A 24582-nucleotide genomic window follows, 5' to 3' on the forward strand; every position below is an offset into this window, starting at 1 on the left:
TAGAGATGTTGGACATTTTTTCATATATCTGTTGATCGCTTGTATGTCTTGTCAATATTTTTTAAATTCAAGTGTCTACTAAGTTGTGAGGAAGTAGTAGGTATTTATTAAGTTCTTTGGATCTAATAAAAGTGTTAGGTCTTTCTTTTTGCCTTGGAGTTCTGTGAACCAAGAAAGTTTGAAAACTTCTCTAAATGTTTATTCATTCAGCAATAACAACAAAAAAATAATTCATGGTCCAGGTAGGTCAGATATTGGTGTATAAAAACATTAATTTCTACTGTGTTAAAGTCTTATCACTTTTAAGAGGAATATTGAAAAGAGGAGAAAGGAATTTTATAGCAGTTTTAGAATTCTATAAGATATCTAAACCTATATCACTTATTTTTAGTACAGTAAAATAAACTGAGATCTTACATAACTTTACCTTTTCATGTCCTTTGAGTTCCTCATGCCTGTTTAATGTGACAAAAGTCTTAATTCAGTGTTAATTTTTTTTATTTTTGAAAGTCTGTCCTTTAGTATTATTGAACCTATGTTTTTAAAAAATATTTGTAATTGTAAAGGATGTATCTTATGCAGTCCTTTGACTATTATTAGGATCAATCTGTGTTTCTGTTTCTGGGCTCTTGTTCTGCTTTGGTGGAGATAGGTATGTAGTAAGGTTATTAATACCATTCATCATTTTTACTTCTTGATTTAATTCATATCTTTAATTCCTGGTTTTTGAACTAAATATGCCCAATAAGCAAATCTCTAACAGATAACCTAAAAGTGAAATTTTGATGTCTTACATAGATTTCACCTTCTCTTTGAAATGATCAGATTAATTAAAGAGAAATTCAGAATTATGGATGATTTATTTAGGTTTTAAACACACGGATTAAAACAAGCTTTCATGGTTTCTCCATCTTATTGTTTTGCAGTATTCTGATACCTTAAAAAAGATGGATCCTGATCATTTGGTAGCATTGGTGACAGAAGTTATTCCCAATTATTCCTGCTTAGTTTTTTGTCCCAGTAAGAAGAACTGTGAAAATGTAGCAGAAATGATATGCAAATTTTTAAGCAAGTATGTTAATCTTTTTAAAACATCCTGTTTTGTTTTATTTTTATCATGAATTACAGGCTGTGTTATGTTTATTGAATAAGCACTGACTATTTCTTGCAGAACACTATTAAGTTGTTATAAAATTTTGAAGGAATTGACCTTAAAGAAAAAAAAATTTAACTGTGAAATTCTATGTGAAATGGAAAAATTCTAAGGTTACATGTAAGTTAATGCTGACCAATATAAAGGCTGAGATCAGTGATTGGAAACATTGGCTGCCCTATAAATCATCTTGGAGATTTTAAAAATCCCAGTGTCCAGGTTACCTCTTAGACAAATCAGAATCCGAGAGTGGGACCCAGGCATGTCCAACATACAGTCAAGGTCAAGAATTACTGACTTAGATAATGAAAGAACTAATCATTACAATCATGGGATGAATTGTATCTTCAGCTTAACCTTCTCTTTAATTGCATACCACTGCCTTTGTTTTCTTAGTCATCTTCATACTTAGGTAGTTTGGACATTTGAATTTAATTTCCTAAGTAATTAAGAAATTAAGTCTTGGTTTGTAATTTTATGATTTTTTTTTTAACATTGACTGTTTTACCCATAGAGATAAGTATAAAATTACTTTACAAGTTGTTCAGTTTTTTTCTACACGTTTGTCTCAAGTGGTTTTATCATTTTTTTTTTCAGACTTCTTTTTGGCCCCTTAGCCAGTGGTTTATCACTAGTCATAGACTATTAACCTGAACTATAATCTAATCACCCTTCCCACTTACCCCCCAGTTCTACTGTAGAGATTGGTCTAATATAGAATTGATTTTATCAAATAGTACAAGAATATAAATGTTTGGAATAAGATTAATGAGTTACTCATTTGGGTAACTGATAGTGTGCCTTTATAATGATGATTTTAATTATAAAAAACTAAGGAAGTTAAATTACCATTGAAGTAAGGCAACTGTTTTACCACCGAACTATATCCCTAGCCCAAGAGCTCATATTTCTAATGGATCTTTATTTTAGGGAATATCTGAAACACAGGGAGAAAGAAAAATGCGAGGTGATTAAGAACTTGAGGAACATCAGCAGTGGCAACCTGTGTCCTGTCTTAAAGCGCACCATCCCATTCGGAGTTGCCTACCACCACAGTGGTTTAACAAGCGATGAAAGGAGGCTCCTGGAGGAGGCCTATTCCACAGGCACTCTCTGCCTTTTGACCTGCACATCCACTCTAGCAGCAGGGGTCAACCTACCAGCAAGAAGGTAAGATAAGCAAGTGTTGGACAGGCTCAGAACTTTTTATTTCCTGACTTGAGAAGAGTTTTGGTATTGTTTTATTCTTGCGATAGTGGTAAGAATTTATCAAATTTTTTTTAGCATTTGCTGAATCAATTGGGTTTTTTTCAACATTTTAATGAAAAATAGCATTAGTAGATTTCCTGGTATTAAAATTCTTTTCTGCTTTTATGTTTTCCCTATCTGGTTTTGCTGTGAGGGCTATTATATAGACAATTGGCAAGTTTTTTCCTTTTTTCTTTTTTTTAAATGATCTGCCAAAGTAAGGTAATATTCAGAAACAATTGTTCTGATCAGATGGCTTAAATGATCTGATTGAGTTTAACATAGAGATTTCCTCAAAACCTTGGGGAAATGATCCATAAAGCCATTTGAGTCTACTGTCTTTATATTATTATTTTTTATTTATTTTATGTTTTTGGTACTAGGGACTGAACACCCAGGAGTGCTTAACCACTGAGCCACATCTGCAGTCCCTTTTTATATTTTATTTAGAAACAGAGTCTCACTGAGTTGCACAGGTCCTCGCTAAGTTGCTGAGGCTGGCTTTGAACTCATGATCCTCCTGCTTCAGCCTCCTGAGACACTGGGATTACAGGTGTGCTCCACTGCATCCTACTCAAATGTCTTTTAAGAGCAGATCCTTGATTACCTTTTCAGTTACTACCAAAGCTGTAGGCTTGTATAATTCATTTCCTTAGGCTTGTATAATTGGTTTCTACTCTGTAATTTATAACTATGGTTTTATATTTTTTTTTAATAAATGATTTTTTTTTTTTTTAAATACCAGGGATTGAAACCCAAGGGCACTTAACCACTGAGCCACATCCCCAGCCCTTTTATGTATTTTATTTTGAGATAGGTTCTCACTGAGTTGCTTAGGGCCTTGCTAAGTTGCTGAGGCTGGCTTTGAACTTGAGATCCTCCTGCCTCAGCCTCCTGAGCCACTGGGATTATAGGCATGAGCCACTGCACGCAGCTAAATGATTGAGTTTCCATCAGCATTAAAATATGTATGTATTTTCTGTTGGGAATACATGTTTATATGTCCCAATCAGATCATAATTGTTTGTTATCAGCTCCTTTCTCGTCGTACTAGTTTTGATTCCTATGTCTATTAATTTCAGAGAAGTATGTTCATCTCCTGCTTATGTAACTGTCATTGTCTCCTTTTTGCATTTTTAGAAGTTTTTGCTTTTAATATTTCAAAACTATCCAGGTATATCAAGGTGTACTTCAAACATATTATTACTGAATTATACCTTTTATCAGTATAATAGGACCTTGTTTTACTCCTTTAATGATTTTGCTTTGAATGTCAGGACCCATCTTTTGCTAATTATCTTTGTTCATTTTTTTTTTTTCAAACCCTGACACCATTTTTTTTTTTTTTTTTTTTTTTTAGTTTTTCAGAAAATTGAAGAAAAAAAAAATGGAAGCAATACATCCTATTTCCATTATTCTAGTGGTTACTCTTACAGTTTTAACAATAGTAATCAAACAATTGTAATCAAATATTTTAATCACTTTAGAATCAATAACTATCCTCTTCTGAGCATAACGAGATTCTTAGCATTTGTATATTCTATTTTACTCTATGTATCTTACCTATGTTTTTGTCTTATGAACAATAATCATTTAAACCAACCTTTAGATTATACTTGTTTTACTTGTTTTTTGCTTACCACTACCTCTTGTGTCCCCACATCTTCCTTCTGTGATTCATTTTTTAATTTTGTCATCCTTGAGTAATTATTTTTAAAATACTGCATTGAGAGTTAAAATTTTTGAGTCTTTGCATAGCTGAAGTTGTCAGTTGTCTGCTTGGGCCTCACACTTAAATAATTTCCACTGGAAAAGAAGTCTATGTTCAATTTTTTTGCCCCTTTGGGTATTATAGATATTGTTCCATGTCTTCTAGGAACTGGTGCTGCTCATTTTTGTTTCTAATGGATTTGCACCTTTCTCCTCTCTAGAAGCTTTTAGACTTTTTAACCTTAAATTTTCATCATGGTGTGTAATAATAACTGTAGGTTCTTACAAGTCTCCCTCCCCATATAGTAACTGCCCATAGTTATTCAGTCTTCACAGCTTCTCTGTAAAAAAGCTCATTACCTATATATATATCTTTTTTTTTTTTTTTTTTTTTTGTGGTACTGAGGATTGAGCCCAGGGATGCTGTACCACTGAGCTACATCCCTAGCCACCTATACCCTCACCCCCACCCTATCTTTTTAAAAATTTTTAAATTTTTTAAAAATTTGAACACTGGTTTCACTAAATTGTCAAGGCTGGCTTCAAATTTATAGCTCTTCTTACCTCAGCCTCCCAAGTCACTGGGATAACAGGTGTGTACCACCACATCCAGCTGTTACCCATATTTTTCAGAGGGGAAAACTGGGACACAGAAAAATTTACCCAACTTCACACCCAATGAATGAATTTCAGAGTCAAGATTTGCATCCAGGAAATCTGATTCTCAATAGTTCCAACTCACCTGCTGTTCATTCACAGGGCTTGGCATTTGGGTGGTTTTCAATCTGGGGTTTTATGCCTTTGTTCAACAATAGACTAACTTTGGAGAGTTGTTTCTCTGTTTCTTCCTCCCATTATTTCTGTTTTCTGCTTTGGTAACTTCAATTAGACAGAGTTATGGCTTCCAATTTTCTTTAATTACACATTTTCAGCCTATCTGAGCTATTCGGGTTCTTCAACTTTACTTTCCACATAAAAAATCAGTATTTTGCTGGGTGTGGTGATGCACACCTGTAATTCCAGTGACAGGAGGATGAGGCAGGAGGATCACACATTTCCAGCCAGTCCCAGCAAGTTAGCAAGAACCTAAGCAACTTAGACTTTGTCTCAAAATAGAAAATAAAAAGGGCTAGGAATGTAGGTCAGTGATAAAGCACCCCTGGGTTCATTCTTCAGTACCACCACCACCGCAACAACAAAAAATCAATTTTTAGTTGTATTCTTTAGCTCTGTTTATTCATTATTCAACGCCTCAGTAGAATTTTTTGATGAATTTTTAATTTCCAAGAATTCTCTATTATGGCACTTACTTATACCAGTCTACTCTGATTGTTTATATAATTCCCTCTGGAATTTTCTATGGATACTAATTAGAAATTTTAAAAATTCTCTACTCTCCTATTTTATCTTAGTCATTTAATCTATATGTCCTTGCTTTTCTTCTGTGTTGTTAATTTTCTTCAATGTTTGGTAATCTTATTAGTCTGTTGAGATTTATGAATAAATGAGTAGGTTGGTTAGTATAGGTAAATGACATAGGTATTTCTCTTGCTTTGGAACAGGAAAACTGACTACCAACTTCTCTGTACCTGAGCATAACTCAGATTGTTATTTTTGTGTGTCAAAAATAGTTGGTAGTCCGGAGTGGTGGCATATGCCTGCAATTGCAGCAACTTGGGAGGCAAGTTAGAGACCAACCATGGTGGCTTAACAAGACCCTGTCTCAAAATCAAATGAAGTGGGCTGGGAGGGTGAATCAATGGTAGAGACCCTCTGGGTTCAATCCCAGTACTACCAAAAAAAACAAAAACAACACACACACACACACACACACAAGTTGTTATCTGCAATTTCAAATAGTTCAAAATAAAGGAAATTCATATATATGCATATATTGGTGGTGCATGTCAGATTTTTCATTTATGGAATATAAAATCAAAGAAACTTTGGAGGTAAAAACAAACAAAAACTCTGGAGCTGGGTGTAATGGCACATGCCTGTAATCCTAGTGACTTGGGAGGCTGAGGCAAGAGGATCAAAAGTTTGAGGCCAGCCTGGGCAACTTATCAAGACTCTGTCTCAAAATAAAAAGGGTTGGGGATATAACTCAGTGGTAGAGCACTTGCTAATATGTGCAAGGCCCCAGGTTTGATCCCCATTACCACACATACACACACAAACCTTTGGAGACTACTCTTATAGATTGATCATAGGCCTTGAAACTATGCAGACTGGAGTTCAAATAATGGTTCTGGCAATTACTAATTTTGTGGTTTAGAGTTAGCCACTTAACTGAGCTTTGGCTAATTCCTTTGTAGAAAAATGAAAAGGGGTATTATTAAGTTTTTTTTTTTTTAATAGCTGATAACATTACAGGAACTAAAAATAAAAACTACACTGAAATTTTATCTCACTCCAGTTAGAATGGCAGCCATCAAGAATATAAATAATAATGCCAAAGAATATATAGGGGAAAGGGAATACTTTTACATTGTTGGTGGGATTGTAAATATCAGTACAACCAGTATGGAAATTAGAAAGGAGGTTCCTCAAAGGAGTGGGAATAGAACCACCATATGACCCAGCTGTGTACCACTCCTCAGTATTGATCTAAAGAATTAAAGTCAGGCCAGGTGCAGTGGCATACGAGTGTAATTCTAGTGGCTTAGGAGGCTGAGGTAGGAGGATCTCCAGTTCAGAGCTAGCTTCAGCAACAGTGAGGCACTAAGCAATTCAGTGAGACCCTGTCTCTAAATAAAATACAAAATAGGACTGGAGATGTGATTTAGTAGTTGAGTGCCCCTGAGTTCAATCCCCGGTACCAAAAAATAATAATAATAATTTAAGTCAGCATACTATAGTGATACATGCATACACATGTTTATAGCAGCACAATTCACAATAGCCAAATCATGGAACCAACCTATGTGTGTCAGTGGATGAATGGATAAAGAAAATGCATATACAAAATGCAGTTTTATTCAGCCACAAAGAAGAATGGAATTATATCAATTGCAGGAAAATGGATGGACCTTGAAAGAATTATGTTAAGCAAAATAAGCCAAACTTGGAAAGTCATGTTTTCTCTCATGTAGAAGCTGGAGAGGAAAAAGAAAAAGAAACGTGGAGGGTGGATGAGAGTAGGGCATCAGGGGAGGGAAGAGGCAAGGGAGAGGGAAAGTAATTGACCAAATTTTATTATTCTGTTGTGTACGTGCCTATACAAATATGTAGCAGTAAATATCACTTATTATGTCTAATTAATATTATATTTAATTACAATGTGCAATAAAAATTCTAAAAAATTTTTTAAAGAATTACTGAAAATATGCATAAAGAACCTAAACATAAACATCCTAGATTTTTGGTAAATAGTAATTATGTATTATTTTGTTAATATGTCATTAAATTTTTTTGAAAATTGAATAATGTTTTTGAATACTTAATGAATATAATTTTTATCATTAAATTTAATATTACATAGATATAATGAAATTGAGTTTAAAAATAGATGCTATTGCTATAGATTCAGTTTCAGTTTTAATTAATTTTATCAATTCCATAGAGTTATTTTAAGAGCTCCCTATGTTGCTAAGGAATTTTTAAAGAGGAATCAATATAAACAGATGATTGGCAGAGCTGGCCGTGCTGGAATAGATTCTACTGGAGAGAGTATCCTTATTTTGCAAGAAAAAGACAAGCAGCAGGTAATATTCCATCTGGTTGGTTAATTTTTTTTTTTCTTGGTCTTTGGTCTAACCCTTAGATGTGATCATCTTTTAAAAATTAATTATTAATGTTCCTTTAAATGATGTATCCTTCTCTTATATGATTAAAAATTAGTTTGAATATTTTTATATTTCAGACAATGGAAAAGTATTTTCTCTAGTATTTTTTTTTTTTTTTTTTTTTTTTTTTTGCGGTGCTGGGGATTGAACCCAGGGCCTTGTGCTTGCCAGGCAAGCACTCTACCGACTGAGTATCTCCCCAGCCCATGAAAAGTATTTTCTCTATTTAACTTTCTTTAATTTTATAAGACACCTGTTAAATTCTTGTTCTTTGTTCTTTTGAGTTTTGTTGTTTTGTTTTTTCCCCCCTGGCTCTACAAGATTCATGCAAAGCATAAAATCTTTATATGGAACATCATTTATGTTTAATATTAACACAAAACAATATTACTTTAACTTTTATAGGTCTTGGAGCTAATAAGTAGACCACTGGAAAACTGTTATAGTCATCTCGTTCAGGAATTCACCAAGGGAATCCAAACTTTGTTTCTCTCTTTGATTGGTTTGAAGGTATTTTAAATTTTTTTTAATCTATTCTATTACCTGAGAGAATAGAGGTTAAAAGTTATGCACACTATAAATTATGAAAGAAATGTTAACATTTAATCTAATGTGGAGAAGTTTGTGACACGCTAAATCTGAATCTTAATTTATGTGTATTTTTCATCCTTGAGTTACAAGAAATGAAAATTTGAAATATAACTGGCATCTATCAAAAGTAAGAGACTTTGGTGTATACTATGGGAAATAAAAGGAACTGTAAAACAATGGGTTCTGGTGTGGGATGATCCACCCCCTCTGTCCTTAGTAGGAGTTAGGTACAGGTGGTCTCATGACCATTCTAGAATATTGTTAACATTGGAGAGATCGGTAGAGTTTTTATCAGATGGTGGGGCAGGGAAGAAAAGTACAGCAGGAAAACATCATTTTTCCTGAGATTAAAACATCATTTTTCCTGAGATTAAAACTTAATTCTCTCACAATTATTCTTCAGTTAAATCTCTCATTTAGGGTGATTCTTGTTAATTATATTTTATCCTTGTCCCTAACATCAGTCATCCACAAAATAGCAAAGCTAGGGTTTGAATTTGACTTTGTCTTTTACTATAAAGTAAGTGTGCTTAACCCATCATATAGTTTGCCTTCATTAATATGAACAGTGTAAGTAAAAGTGCAAAATAAAACTGATAAATAAGAGATATCACAAGACAAAAATTTTAATTACCTTGCAGAAGCATGGTATAATCATTATAATATTACCTGGCTACTTAAAAGAGTGAAAGAAAGGCAGAGGAAGAAAGGAATTAGTGCTATGTATGAAAAAGAAACAGATATTAGATAAGCAGGGGAAAGAGAAAAGCTATTCCAGGTACTTAGAGTAGACTAAAAGATAAGAAAGCTTAAGTTATGTGAGTAATAGTCAATAGACTAGATACTCGAGCTCTACAGGAGGGCTGAGGACAGTGAAGAGTGAAAGGCCAGTGGAAAACATTGGCACAAGACCATGTGCTATAGACTGGAGAGGATGGAGGAGCATGCTGAAATACTATTTTGAAAGTTGATATGGTCACTTGTGGAAAATTAGTTTTGTGGTCATTCAGAGTAAGGGCTCTGATATTGCACATACCTGAGTCCTATTCCAGTTCTATCTCTTATTATCCTAAGTTACTCTCTCTTAAAGCACACAGAGTTACCTTATCTGTAAAACGAGGATAAGACCGATGGTCACTGACTTATAATGGTTCAAATTTTGACCTTTTCCCAGGCTAGCACTATGTGGTAAGATAGCTCTCAGAGTGCTGGGCAGTTGACAGTGAGCTGCAGCTCCTAGTCAGCCATGTAATCATGAGGGTAAACAACCAATGCTACATAGGGTACCATGTTGCTAAGCTGTGATGTTCAATAGGTTAGGTGTATCAAATGCATTTTTAACTTACAATATTTTCAACTTACGATGGGTTTCATTAGGATGTTCATTGTAACATGAGGAACACCTGTAATAGTAGGCACTACTGCAAGACTAGTTTGGAAGCAAATCCATGTATGATAAATAGGAGGTTGCCAAGGAATTAATAAGGGAGGGAGAGAGATCATAAAGATCATTTGGTCTTAATACATATACATATTAGATACAGTAACAGACCCAGAGAATTAATGCTCAGTTCAGTCATTCAGTGAGTTATGATTAAGATGGGACTGTAACTCAGATATCTACCTTGCTGTCCTGTGCTCTTTCTAGCGTACACTGTATATGTGGAACATTTGCTGAGTACACATGAAACATTCACCAAGATAGGCAGTACTACAGGCCATAAAGTAAGTCTCAATAAATTTAAAAGGATTGAAAACATGGAATGTGGTATTGAATGACAATAGAATTATTAGAGTATACATCAATAATAAATAGATATCAGGGAAATACTACATATTTGGAAACTAAAAACACTCTTTGATCTATCGTCAAAGAAGAAATCACAAGAGAAATTAGAAAATATTTTCAATATAATGAGAAAGAAAAGCAATAAATCAGAATTAGTGAGATGGGAATAAATAAGTGCTTCAGGGGAAATTTTATAGCTTCACATGCTTACTAAGAAAGAGCCATAGTCAGTGATCTAAGTTTCACTTTAAAAAGTTTAAAAAAAAATTAAATCCAAAGTAAGTAAAAGGAAGTAAATAATAGAGATACAAGAAGTCAATGAAATACAAAATAGATAATAGAAAAAAAATTAATGAAGCTACTTAGTAAGCTAGTTCTTTGAAAAGGTCAGTAAGGTTATCAGTTGGGTTAGTTAAGAGAAAAGAATGTATAAAATACTAATAGAGAGCATATAAACTATTAATGTCAGGAATGAGAGGAGGCCATCAGTAAAGATCCTAGAGACATTAATAAAAGGATCGTTAGCATTTATCCTTGAATAAATGTATCCTTGAATATTATAAAATGAATTAAACAACTTGGATGAAATAGGAAAATTTTTTGAAAGACATAAATTTCCATAATTAATTGAAAAGGAATTAAAAATATGAATATATAATTTCAAGTCTCTTGTCTATATCTATTAAAGAAATTGAATTTGTAATTAAGAACTTTCTCACAAAGACAACTCCATAGCTAACTGACTTCACTGGTGAATTCTATCAAACATTTAAGGAATAAATAATGCCAATCGTACACATATTCTTCCAGGAAGTAGAGAAAAAGGGAACTGCTCATCTCATCTTATAAGACCAGCATTAATTGATACCAAAACCAAAGATGTTAACAAGAGAAGAAGATTACAGACCAATATCTCTGGTAAACATAGATATAAAAATCCTTATCAGAAGAGTAGCAATCCAGCAATACTTTATAAGAGTACTGTCGCATGATCAATTGAGGTTTATTCCAATAATGCAAAATTGTTTCAACTTTTAAAAAGTCAATGTAATTCTTCATATTGATAGAATCAATACCCATTCATGATGAAAAAACTCAGTAAATATGAGTGAAAGAGAACTTCAACCTAATAAAGAGTGCTGATTTAAAAATCTACAAATCTTATCACAATGGAGAAAAAGTAAATATTTTTCCTCCTAAGATTAGAAAAAAGCAACAGCATTTGCTCTCACCATGCTGTTCAACATGTTATTAAAGGTCATGACCAGTATAGAAAGGCAGCCAGCCATGCAGATTAGAAAGGAAGATGTAGTCATCTGATTTGCTGATGACAGTGAATTCAAAAAAAGTCCAAAGGAGTGTGCAAAAAACTATTGAGAGTGTAGTTAACAGTGTCACAAGATACAGGACCAACATAACAAAACTCAAGTATACTCCTAAATGCTCACTGTAAATAATTAGAAAATTGCATTTACAATACTATCCAAAAAACATGAAATGAAGTACTTTGGGATAAATTTAACAAATATGTGCCAGATCTATACGCTGAAAACTATAAAACACTGGTAAGAAAAATTTAAAAAGACTTAAATGGAGAGAGATGCCATATTCATGAGTTGAAACATTTAGTTTTACTTTTTCCCCAGTTGATCCATATAGTCAATGCAATCTCAATAAAATTGTCAACAGATATTTTGTTATTATATTTAAAGAATTGGAGACAAAGAAAAGTAGGTTGTGTAGGCTGCTTTGACCTTGTATCTGTGCTTGCTTATTCTTTTTTCTTTATTTATTTTTGTGGCACTGGGGATCAAACCAAGGACCTCACATCTGTTAGGCAAGTACTCTACCACTGAGCTATACTCACAACCCTTTGTATTTTGAGACAATGTATTGTTAAGTTGCCCCGGCTGGTCTTGAACTTGCCATCCTCCTTCCTGCTCAATCTTCTGAGGAGCTAGGATTATAGGCACATGCCATCATGACCAGCTGTAATTGTATTATTCTTCTTAGTGCAATTATTTGGCTAATGACTTGCCCCACTGGGATGTAAGCCCTGTGAAAGCAGGGTTCATGTTTTTTTGTTTTTTTGGTTTTTTTTTTCCCCCGTCCATCACTGAATCCCAGTCCCTTGCACAGTGGTGGACATTTGGATGACACTTAGTTAATACCTGAATTAATGAAATTAAACTTGCAGTTAGGTATGGGTGAAGAATCTAAGTTCAAGAAGCTCTGGAGAGGCAGAGGCTAGCCCAGTAGGGTTAAGTCACTATTGTCAAAACGTTTTTTGGGGAAGGATAAAAAGATAACATGAAAATGAGTAGAAGAATCAAGTAAAATGCCTCATCCACCCATCCACCTGGCCTCCCACAGGGTTAAATGTAATCAGTCAAATAGGAAACAATATAGAAACTAAATACTTCGATAATCCACAAATTGAGTATCAATTCTTGGATATCTTAAAAGTGCATTTTTAGTTTAATTGATATTAAGAATAATTTTTATTAGAAGGAAGGAAAGAAGCAATAGAAAATGTGCCCTATATTTTTTGTTATCCCTTATATTGGCTTAATATAAAATAACTACTAAAATTTTCCAGTTGAAGTGTCATCAAAATTGTAAGAGAAAGAAATATACTTATTGATTCACTATATTTTAGTATAACATGCTGATTTCATTGAAATTGGCTATTAAAAGATTATTCTAATTCAAAGTCAATTGTGCATCTGAATTCCAAGTGGAGGGCTAAATGTTACTCATGGTCTCCATTGTAAGTTGTAAATAATAAGAGGGGAGGGGAAAAGGGCAGTGAAAGACATGGAAAAGACAATGGGAATGCAAGAGAGACAAAAAGAGGTAGAAAAATACTATTTCTTTTTAGGCAGCCTTTGGGGCAGTCTTCCCATTTTAGTTCATCCTGTTTTAGTGAATTCTTTCAGTTGTGTTTTCCATGTTTCTTTATTTTTAATACAATTTTTAGAATTAAAGGATACTTTCACAGTTCAATTGAAAAGGGCAAAGAGGTTTCTGGAAGGAGGTTGGTGGAAATTAGTGAAAATGAGTTGGAAACTAAACAGCACAGCTTTGGAGATACTGTGAAAAAATTATTTAAAAGCCTAAAGAGTTTTTTAATGAAAAATATGTGCTTTCACAAAAAAGCATGAACATGATATCTTCTCCCTTTAATTATTTTTTCTTATTAATTTTTAGATGAATTTATAAAATTGTATATGCAACTGTGTAGATTTTATACCAATTTTTAATTTAAAAATCTTTGAATTACAGAAATGAATAATCATCTTGCTTAATGTACAAAATGATGCCTTGAATTTAAGGGAAATGCTCTAATGGTGTCCTGAATTGTTTCAGATTGCAACAAATCTTGGTGATATATATCACTTTATGAATGGTACATTTTTTGGTGTACAGCAAAAGACTTTATTAAAAGAAAAAAGTCTCTGGGAAATAACTGTTGAATCACTTGGATATCTGACAGAGAAAGGACTCTTACAAAAAGACACTGTTTATCTGTCTGAAGAAGAATCGCAATGTAATTTTCACATTACAAAATTAGGACGAGCTTCTTTTAAGGGTAAGAGAGATTTGGGTAAACTCATACCTCATTATTAATCTGAGGCAATGTATTAGAAAAAACAGAAATTAAATTATTATCTTTCTTTAAATTGTATTTATGATTTCATATTTATAAACATTCATTTTGTAAGCTGATAAGCTACTTCAGCTTTCAAAAATTGAAAAATGTTTTGAATCATAAGTAATTAAAATACTGCCAGTATATATAGGGGAAAAGATGATCATCCCTCTTTTATGCTCCCTTCACCATTAACCACACAGATCTTAATATCCTACCAAGAACAGCAGGTTGATTTATATCTTCCCAGACCTTTTCTTTTCTTTTTCTTTTTATTGTAAACAAATGGGATACATTTTGTTTTGGTTTGTACATGGAGTAAAAGCATACCATTCGTGTAATCATATATTCACATAGGGTAATGAGGTTTGATTCATTCTGTTATTTTTTCCTTCCCCCCCACCCCTCCCACCCCTCTCTTCCCTCTATACAGTCCCTCCTTCCTCCATTCTTGCCCCCCTCCCACCCCCTATTATGTGTCTTCATCCACTTATCAGTGAGATCATTCGTCTTTTGGATTTTTGAGATTGACTTATCTCACTTAGCATGATATTCTCCAATTTCATCCATTTGCCTGCAAATGCCATAATTTTATTATTCTTTATAGCTGAGTAATATTCCTTTGTATATATATATATACCACAGTTTCTTTATCCATTCATCAATTGAAGGACATCTAGGTTGGTTCCACAGTCTGGCTATTGTGAATTGAGCAGCTATGAACATTGATGTGACTGTATCTCTGTAGTATGCTGATTTTAAGTCCTTTAGGTATAGACCGAGGAGTGGGATAGCTGGGTCAAATGGTGGGTCCATTCCAAGTTTTCTAAGGAATCTCCACACTGCTTTCCAGAGTGGCTGCACTAATTTGCAGCCCCACCAGCAATGTATGAGTGTACCTTTTTCCCCACATCCTCTCCAACACCTATTGTTGCTTGTATTCTTGATAATAGCCATTCTAATTGGGGTGAGATGGAACCTTAGTGTAGTTTTGATTTGCATTTCTCTTATTACTAAAGGTGGTGAACATTTTTTCATATGTTTGTTGATTGCTTGTAGATTTTCTTCTGTGAAGTGTCTGTTCATATCCTTAGCCCATTTGTTGATTGGGTTATTTGTATTCTTGGTGTAGAGTTTTTTGAGTTCTTTATATATTCTGGAGATTAGTGCTCTATCTGAAGTATGAGTGGCAAAGATTTTCTCCCACTCTATAGGCTCTCTCTTCGCATTGATGATAGTTTCCTTTGCAGAGAGAAAGCTATTTAGTTTGAATCTATCCCAGTTGTTGATTCTTGCTTTTATTTCTTGTGCTATGGGAGTCCTTCCCAGATCTTTTCTGTGCTTTTCATTTCAATTTATAACACATGCATATATAGTTTTAAGTTTTTATTTTTAACAAATAAATCATTTATATTGCTATGGAATTTACTTTTTTACTTAATACAGTATCTTAGATACTATTTTCTGCCTAAATAAAGTTTCTTTCTTAATGGTTACATCATTATTTACTTAATGGAAACCAATACATTTCTATTGTTAAAAAAAAATCCTAAGAATTCAGAATTATGTTAAGGAAAGTTCCATACTCCAGTCCCATTTTCACTCTCTCAAGAGCTACCACCATCAACAGTTCAATTTATGACCTTATATAGTCATACACCATATAACAATGCTTGAGTCAACAACTGACCACATGTACAGTGGTAGTCCCGTAAGATCATACCACCATGGTGTCATTAGACATCTTGGATGTTCTCTCAAGGATGAAATGTCTCCTTGTCATACACAATCATATTTTTGTGTATATATGTGTGTATACATATGTATTTTTTTAATGGAATCAGTGGGATTTTTTGCAATTTGCTATTCTCATTTATAAAACATCATGAACATCTTAACAGGTCTGTTCCTCTTAATCTATCACATTTTTCTTTTAATACTCCAGTCATCCATAGTATAGATATAACAGTTTAACTGTTCTTTCTTGGTGGACATTTGCATTATTTCTAATTTTTCTGATATATGAATGAGGCTACATGGGCATCTCAATTTATGTATTTTGTGTTATGTATATATGGAAATGTTTCTCTTGGCTAGATTCCCAGAAATAGAGTAATTGGATTAGAACTTATTAAATATTGATGTATACTATAAAAATGGCCTCCAAAATAAGTGAAAATTACATAGTAAGAGATTTTGAAGACTTTGTGCTACATTTGGTTAACTTCTAAATAAGTCTTTATTTAAAAATCAGCTTGTTCCCCTTGATTAATTATGAAATATGAAGTATTTGTATCTTTCTTTTAGGAACTATAGATTTGGCTTATTGTGACATTCTGTACAGAGACTTGAAGAAAGGTCTGGAAGGGCTTGTGCTCGAAAGTCTTTTGCATCTCATCTACTTAACAACTCCCTATGATCTGGTTTCTCAGTGTGACCCTGATTGGATGATATACTTCAGACAGGTGAGAATACAGATTTTCTATTTAGGCTACTTAGTTTATCAATGATACTTGTTTTTTATCAAGTGATATTTACTTTTTATCACTCTATTAAGATATAGTCAGAATTGGGCCTTTTTTGACTGCCAGTTTTTTAAAAAAATATGACAACATTTTTGGTTTGTTTGATTTAAATATTACATTTTTGTTATGTATAAACATATTCATTATCAAAAAAATAAAGGTACAAGAAAAAAGGATTATCACTGTCAATTCCTCCAAAAACAGTTCTGCTAAAGTTTGGCGACTTCTGCATTTTATAATGCCTAGAGTGTAAAGAAAACAGTGAAAGCTATCACTGATGATTGAGAGTGTAGTTATGTGAAAGCTCTGTCAGAGCCAAGCACGGTGATACACCAAACCCGGTGATGTTAGTATGTGCAAAGGAATGTTTATTTTGTTGCCAGTACCAAGGTAGAACAGGCCCCACTTATAACAAACCCAAATGACAGAGTATATACTTCATTATGATTTTATTGTGAACAGGCTACCTGTATGAACACACAATAGGCAGAAACAGTATATAGCTTTTATTATTATTATTTTAGTACTAAGGATTGAACCTAAGACCTCATGCATACTAAGAATGTGCTCTACTATTAAGTTGTACCTCCAGTCCTCCAGTATATAACTTTTTGGGGGGATGAGGGTTAATAGGATTTAACCCAGGAGTACTTTACCTCTTGAGATACATCCCCAGCCCTTTTTTTGTTTTTGAGACAGGATCTTACTCAGTTGCTTAGGGCCTCACTATATTGCTAAGGCTGACCCCAAATTTATGATCCACCTCCCTCAGACTCCCAAATCACTGTGATTATATGTGTGTACTACCACACCCAGCTAGTATATAGCTTCTTTTTTTTTTTTCCCCCGTGGTATAGGGGATTGAATTCAGGGGCATTCAACCACTGAGCCACATCCCAGCCCTATTTTTCATTTTATTTAGAGATAGGGTCTCAGTGAGTTGCTTAGCACCTCGCTTAGTAAGACTGACTTTGAACACTCAATCCTCCTGCCTCAGCCTCCCAAGCTGCTGGGTTTACAGGCGAGTATATAGCTTTTAATTTTTGGAAATTAACTTCTACTTTTAAGTCATATTTTAAAATCATTACTCTAAGTTTTTTTAAAGTGTTGCTATGTATAATGCAATTACTTTCAAAACCTTTCCATCTTCTTCTCTCCAGCCATCTGTGGTATTAAACAATCACATGGAAACCAGTACTTGTGGCCATGTCTTTAAGTAGAGTTATGCATTACCTAATGACAGATGTGTTCTAAGAAACACAGTTAGTTAATTTTATCATTGTATCAACATCAGATGGCGATGACATTATTAGACCATGTAATCTTACGGAACCACCATCATATGTGTGGTCCATTGTTCACTCAGATGTGATTTTGCCACATATGACTGTAAATCTACTAAAATATGTCATATTCTAAAGCTATCTTTTAAAATTTGCATATTTATAAATAAAATTGTCATTTTTCATATCTTTTAAAATCATGAATATGTGATCTCAAAAAAAATACCAGATTTGTCTCAAATGGCACATGGCACTTTTTAAAATTACACTGATGTTGTGCCTTGCATGTATCCTTTTTTCTATACAGTTTAGTCAACTCAGTCCAGCCGAACAAAACGTTGCTGCTCTTCTTGGAGTCTCTGAAAGCTTTATTGGGAAGAAAGCATCTGGTCAAGCCGTCAGGAAGGTACCACCATCATTTTCCCTTCCTTAAAAATGAAGTTCATTCAATAAAAACAATACTGTTCATCTCCTTTAGAGATCGAATCTTTTCATTTAACTTTTTTTCTTTAAATTAATACAATTCCCATTTTTCTATTTAAAACATATCTACCTGAATACCAGAAATGTAAGAATATTTTTTAAGACAATATTTATTTCTTGCTGGTGTGATGGCCATTTTTTTTTTTTTTTTGGTATTTTTGTGTTTCTGAAATGTTCTGTCATACATGTGTAAGGCTATCAAAAGAAAGGACAAACCTTATTAATCTTTTTTGACAATGGGGTAGAAACACAATTTTTAATTCTGCAAAGCAGACAGGTACGGTGCAGTAGTCTAGGGTCTAGTCAGAGCTGGTTATACTATTAAAATAAACAGGTCCTGAAATCAACAGTTCAGGTGAATCTGTGGGATGCTGCAATATGTCAGCCAGAGTTGCAAGTCTGAAGAGACTCTTGGCTCTCATTAGTTTTGGAAGAGTCTTCCTGAAATAAACACAGATGTTAACAGCAACATTGAGAAAAGACCCAGGTTTGGAAAGAATCACTTTTTCCTCAACTATGCAACTTTGGGCACTAGGAAGACTAAAGACAGGTAGAGGAGAAATAAAATGTTAATCTACTTTTCTTAGGCTACTTGTGGCTTATATAATAAAAATATTAAAACATTTATAAAATATTTTCACAATATCATATGTTCCTAAAATAAGTTCAATTCAAACAATTGAATATATTTTCCAAAAATTTTGTTAGATGTCCTATTTGGTATCAGGGATTCTAACATATGACAAGTCTGGATGTTTTTGTTGGTATTTGTTGTCCTCAAAAAACTTCAAGTCTAATCTTTGTAGTACATAAGACATTTAGAAGGTTGAAGTAGATCAGTTAATTTTCTTTTGTGTGATGTCTTATATTTTAATGTTTCACAATTCAGTCAGTAGCCATGAAGCAAGTGTTTAATGAATACACTAACTTTAGGAGAAGTAGAACTAATTCTTTGGTAACCATACCTTCAACTTCCTTAAGTTAATATCATTTCCCTCCCATAATATACTTTTTCATTTTTAATTTTCTTTTTTAATCCAACTTTCACTGAAACAATTATCTTACCTACCATTTCCCCTGTATCTTTTAAATTTATGTAGACAGTGCTAATTTTATTTTGAAAAATGGAAGATGGTATTTACTTACTTTGAATTGAATGGTGCAGCTGTACTGTGCATTGCTGTATCATAAAATTGAAAGCATCTATGTATTTATATCTGTAAGTAGATATTTTATAGATGTTAATGTACAATTATATATATCTATAGATATATAGATATACTATATCATATAATATATATCATATCTGTCTGTATTTAAGCATTCATAATCTTATAACTTGGGGGGGGGGCGTGGATCCAGGGGATTAAATCCAGGGGCACTTTACCACTGAGCTACAGCCCCAGTTCCTTTTTTTTTTTTTTTTTGAAACAGGGTCTCCCTAAGTTGCTGAAGCTGGACTTGAACTTGCAATCCTCCTGCCTCAGCCCCCCAATTTGCTGAGATTATAGGCATGTGCCACCACACCCAGCTATATTCTTATAATTTTTAGATTAGGGCTTTTTCTTTAGAAATATCTATGTTGTTTAGACTTTCAATGTTGAAAAAAGTTTTTCTTAAAGTAGCCCTTTTATATCCAACTCTAAAATGTAAAGTAAAAACAAAATCATATTGATTTGGAACTCATTCCCAAATAATAAACATATGTAAAATCATATTAGAACAAGGCATCTTTTAAAACTTGAATCTAAGATTTAATTTTTTTACAGTTTATGGAATATAGTCAACAAATGTTTATTAAATTGATAATTAAATGTGTAAAGCAGTAGGGTATGGAATTATCCTAATTATGAATGGATTAGTTACTAATTCAGTACCTTAGAAGTTATCATCATTAGAATTTGAAATAACATATGCTTAAAATCTAATTGATTTCTCCATATTGAAAAAGAATCCCCTCTTTTAATATCTCACAAAAGATCTTGAAATTGGTATACAACATCTTGCCTTATTATATTTTTTTCCTTGCCTTAAGAAATACATTCTAAGCAAAACCTCCATTAACTCAATTTATAGTTAATAGTAAAGGTACATTAAAATTGAGAAATTAAAAAGCTAGCTTGGGGCTGGGTTGTAGCTCAGGGGAAGAGTGCTTGCCTAGCTTGTATGAGATGCTGGGTCCAATTCTCAGCACCACATACAAATAAATTTTAAAAAAATAAAAGTCCATCAACATCTAAAAATATAATAATTTAAAAAAAGCTATCTTGTCCGACTTGCTTTTTAACTAAGGTTTTTAGCTTAATATTTTCTGAGAGTGATCCAGCATAAATATATCCAACCCCAATATATCACCCTGAAATTCTCATATCAAACACTGTTTTAGTAGAGGGTATCATTTTATACTCTATACCTCCTTTTTCTCCTGCAGATCCATCCTTCTTTCCTTTGATTTTGAGCACAAGTTATTTTCTAAGTTAACTTGATGTTATCAAGGAAATACTTTCCTCAGAAATAGTCACTAGACACCACAGCTATCACTAGACACCACAGGCAAAAGCATGCACGGAAACAGAAATCTTCAACCACAGGAAGCATTTTTCTCTGTTACTGTTTTAACTTTCGGAACATCAGTTAATTTATCATGACCATGTGGAAATCATAGCATAATATTCATGCTTAGTTTACAATATAGACATGCTTATCAACATATTATCAACATGCATTTATGTAATTTATAACAGCAGTCACACATATGTACAATTTATAAATACCACAGTAAATGTACAGTTCTCTGCAACTTTCTCCCTTTATTTGTTTCCTAGTGTTGCTATAACAAATTCATAACTGGGCCTAAAACAGCAGACATTGGTTAGGCATGTAGCTCAGTGGTTGAGCTTGTGCTTTGCATGTGCAAGATTCTGGGTTCAACGCATATCATCAAACCAAACAAAAAGAAACAGAAATCTATCCTCTTACAATTCAAGAGGTGAGAAATCTGAAATGTAGGTACTGGCAGCACTGGTTCCTTCAGTAAGCTCTGAGAAGGAAACCATCTTATGCTCTCCTGGTGTGTGGTGGTTACTAACAGTTCTTGATGTTCCTTGGTTTATAGATCCATCTCTCCAATCTCAGTCTCCATCTTCACATTGCTTCCCTCCATCTCTTTTCCTGTAAGGATGCCAGTCATTGAATTTAGGGTCCACTGTAAAGCCTGGGTGATTTCATTTAGAGATCTTTAAATGCATATATAAAGATCCTATTCCCAAATAAGGTACCAGGTTTTTAGACTTGGAAAACTTCTTTGGAGGGGCACAATTCAACCCTCTCTACTCCCTCTAAAAGGAAGTTGAACTTAAATTGGAAACAGTTTGCCAGATCTCTTTTTTATAGTTGAAAAAGTGACAATCAATTTGAAACACTTATGTTAGAAATCTGTTTTATTTCCTTGGAATCATCCTGTTCTTGCTATCCTATAGTACAGCTTCATTCACTTTACCTGTTGTCTGTCTGGGTACATAAATTTATCTGTGTCTTTCTAGAAGGTGGACAAGGACATTGTCAACAGACTCTACCTGTCTTTTGTTCTTTATACCTTACTCAAAGAGACCAACATTTGGAGTGTGTCTGAAAAATTTAACATGTCTCGAGGATATATACAAAATCTACTTACAGGAGCTGCCTCCTTCTCATCCTGTGTGTTACATTTCTGTGAGGTAATTCCACTAAACATATAATGTATACTTTGTGCATGTTCTTGTTTTAAGTGTTACTAAACCTACTAATGAATACTGACAGTATGTCAGTATTCCTCATTGTTGCCCTATTATGTTATTTCAAAGCTCTCAAAATTTATCTAAAATGTATCTTTGTTATTATCTGTCTACAAAAGAGTGCTGTATACATACTTATGATAAAGACATAAAAATTACTGAATTAACTAAAATGCATAGTAAGTCAGAAGTGCCAAGTTAACCTACTTTTAGGGCCATCATTAATATTTCCAGGTATTCCCTCAAATATATACAAAAAAGTATTCTAGACTTTCCTACACAGATGATTTTTAGTTGAATTTATAACATAAACCATTTTTTTCTACATTTAATTTTTTTATTGGGTACCATAGTAATCCTTTCCATGTTTGTGTCCCTACTCAATTTTTTAAAACTTTTTCCTCATGAATTCTGTTTTTCTAAGATTTAAATTTACTTCATTTTTCCAATCTTAAACCTCCATATTCTGTGTATTTACATGACAATTAATTCTGTCATATGGCTGATGAAGGGAGTAAATCATCCAAAAATACTTGGCTTTGGATTGAATGATAACTATTTTAGCAAATTTACATTTCTAAATATAACTTACTTAGGACAGTTTTTAAGTGTTAGTTTATAATCTGAGCATATGCCAGATAAGCAGCAAAAATTATGTTATAAGGTGAAATAAACCTTTAAAATGTATTTTCTTAATTTTTTTTGTTTGTTGTTCTCTATATTTAAAAATGCCCTCTCTGATATTATTTCCTTTTGTCTCATTAGGGTGAGGACTTGAGCCTTATGGAATTATTCAAATAAAATAGTCTATATATAGAACTTGAAAAACAACTGTAATTTGATGACTGATCCTAAGAAAAATCTGATAACTTATGTTCTCAATGTATTTTTAATATTTAAAAGTGTTTTTGCCTTTTAAAAAGTTACATAAGTGGTATAAAATAGTATACCAATCATATTAGTAAATTATTTTAACTATAACTAATAGAACAACTCAAAAGAAGTTTAACTGATAAGGAAAAAATGATTATTTTATGTAACAGAAAGGTCAGAACTAATGCAGTTCCAGGGTTGATTGATTCAGTGTTTCTGTTTAAGGTCTTTTTACTCTCTTTACTCTGCCATCTTTATTTTATCAAGAACTTTCTTAGTAGCCATAATATGGCTAGATAGTGCTATTGCATGCATCACAAACTCTCACAATGATACTCAAAGGCTAGAAAGAATCTTTTGATAAAATAAACCACTATAGAAATTTCAAACATATAAAAAAAGTAAAATTATATGAACTCTCTCATTTACCCATCCCATTCATGATTTCCAGTATTTTTTTTAGTTTAAATAATGGTACATTGAACATCATAATGCATTTCAATCTTTCCATATTTAATACTTTGTCTTCAGGATAAATTCCCCAAAGTAGGAATTACTTTGAGGCACTTAAGAAAGAAAAAACATTCACTTCCTGATGTTTTGATAAAAATGAGTAGAGCTCTTTTTATTCACTTGTTTTTTAATTTTTAATCTTTTTCCACCTCCCCTTTTTCCAGTTCCTTGGGGTCTCTAGCATGTTTCCTTTTAATAATTTGGCCTGGAATAATCTTTCATCTCTTAATGATGTTCCTGAATTTAATAATCCATGTTCCTGAATTTAATAAGATAATATCCTATCTGAGCCTGTACCATACAAATTAAACTTGGAAATAGCTCACGAAAGTTAAATTCAATATATTTCCTTGTGTTCTACAGGAACTTGAAGAGTTTTGGGTTTATAGGGCCCTTTTGGTAGAACTTACCAAGAAGCTGACTTACTGTGTGAAGGCAGAACTAATCCCTCTCATGGAAGTGACTGGAGTCTTAGAGGTTAGTAGCGTTTCAGTTTCTCAACTGAAGGCTATTACAACTAACATAAAAATCAGGTTTCATTATTTTTTGAAGTCTTACTATGGGGCAAGTGATAGAGTCTTGTTGCTCATTTGTCATGGTGATATATACATGTATCTACGTGTGTATATATATTTATATGTATGTAAAATATATATGTGTGTGCATATATACCCATATGCATATATACATATATACATGTTTATGTTCCACATATATATGTAAATATATATACACACCTATGTACATTCACATATGTGTATATATAAATGTTTTATGTGTATGTATATGACTCCCATAACAAATGAGCAACAAGGCTCTATCACTTACACTGTAGTAAGACTTCACAAAACAATAAAACCTGACATATATAATAAAATATGTATGCAGTTATATATACACACACACATATATGTGTACACACATACACACACACTCACACACACACACACACACACGTATTAGTTGCTGCTGCCATGGCCTTCCAAAAATCCACAGCTAATTGGGAAGCAGATCTAATGAAAAATCTGTTGTGGAAAAAAAAATAACAGTAGAGGTGGGAGTGACTCTCCCCAAGAATGCACATGCTACCACATCTCTTCCTTCCTCCAGTCCAGTGAAGAATTACCTTCTGTTAGTTTGTACTCAGTGCTTGTTTAAGATAGTTATGATTTGGTGGCTGCAAGGGTCATTTATGTTTTCT

The 24582-nt window shown here is 33.1% G+C and overlaps 1 protein-coding gene across 6 annotated transcripts in view; it reads left to right on the forward strand.

Moving 5' to 3' along the window:
- HELQ (helicase, POLQ like) overlaps positions 1–24582 on the forward strand; it is a 49175-nt gene that overhangs the window by 14306 nt on the left and 10287 nt on the right. For 2 of the 6 annotated variants that reach the window (XM_079153199.1, XM_079153203.1), the window contains 9 exons: positions 927–1072; positions 2084–2323; positions 7677–7818; positions 8305–8409; positions 13649–13871; positions 16239–16396; positions 18047–18145; positions 21765–21938; positions 23745–23858. In XM_079153199.1, the coding sequence (XP_079009325.1) occupies positions 927–1072; positions 2084–2323; positions 7677–7818; positions 8305–8409; positions 13649–13871; positions 16239–16396; positions 18047–18145; positions 21765–21938; positions 23745–23858 (1401 nt within the window). The other 4 variants (XM_079153200.1, XM_079153201.1, XM_079153202.1 and 1 more) reach the window with 4 other exon arrangements.

This window comes from Sciurus vulgaris, assembly GCF_902686455.1.
Source record: "Sciurus vulgaris genome assembly, chromosome: 9".
NCBI lineage: Eukaryota > Metazoa > Chordata > Mammalia > Rodentia > Sciuridae > Sciurus > Sciurus vulgaris.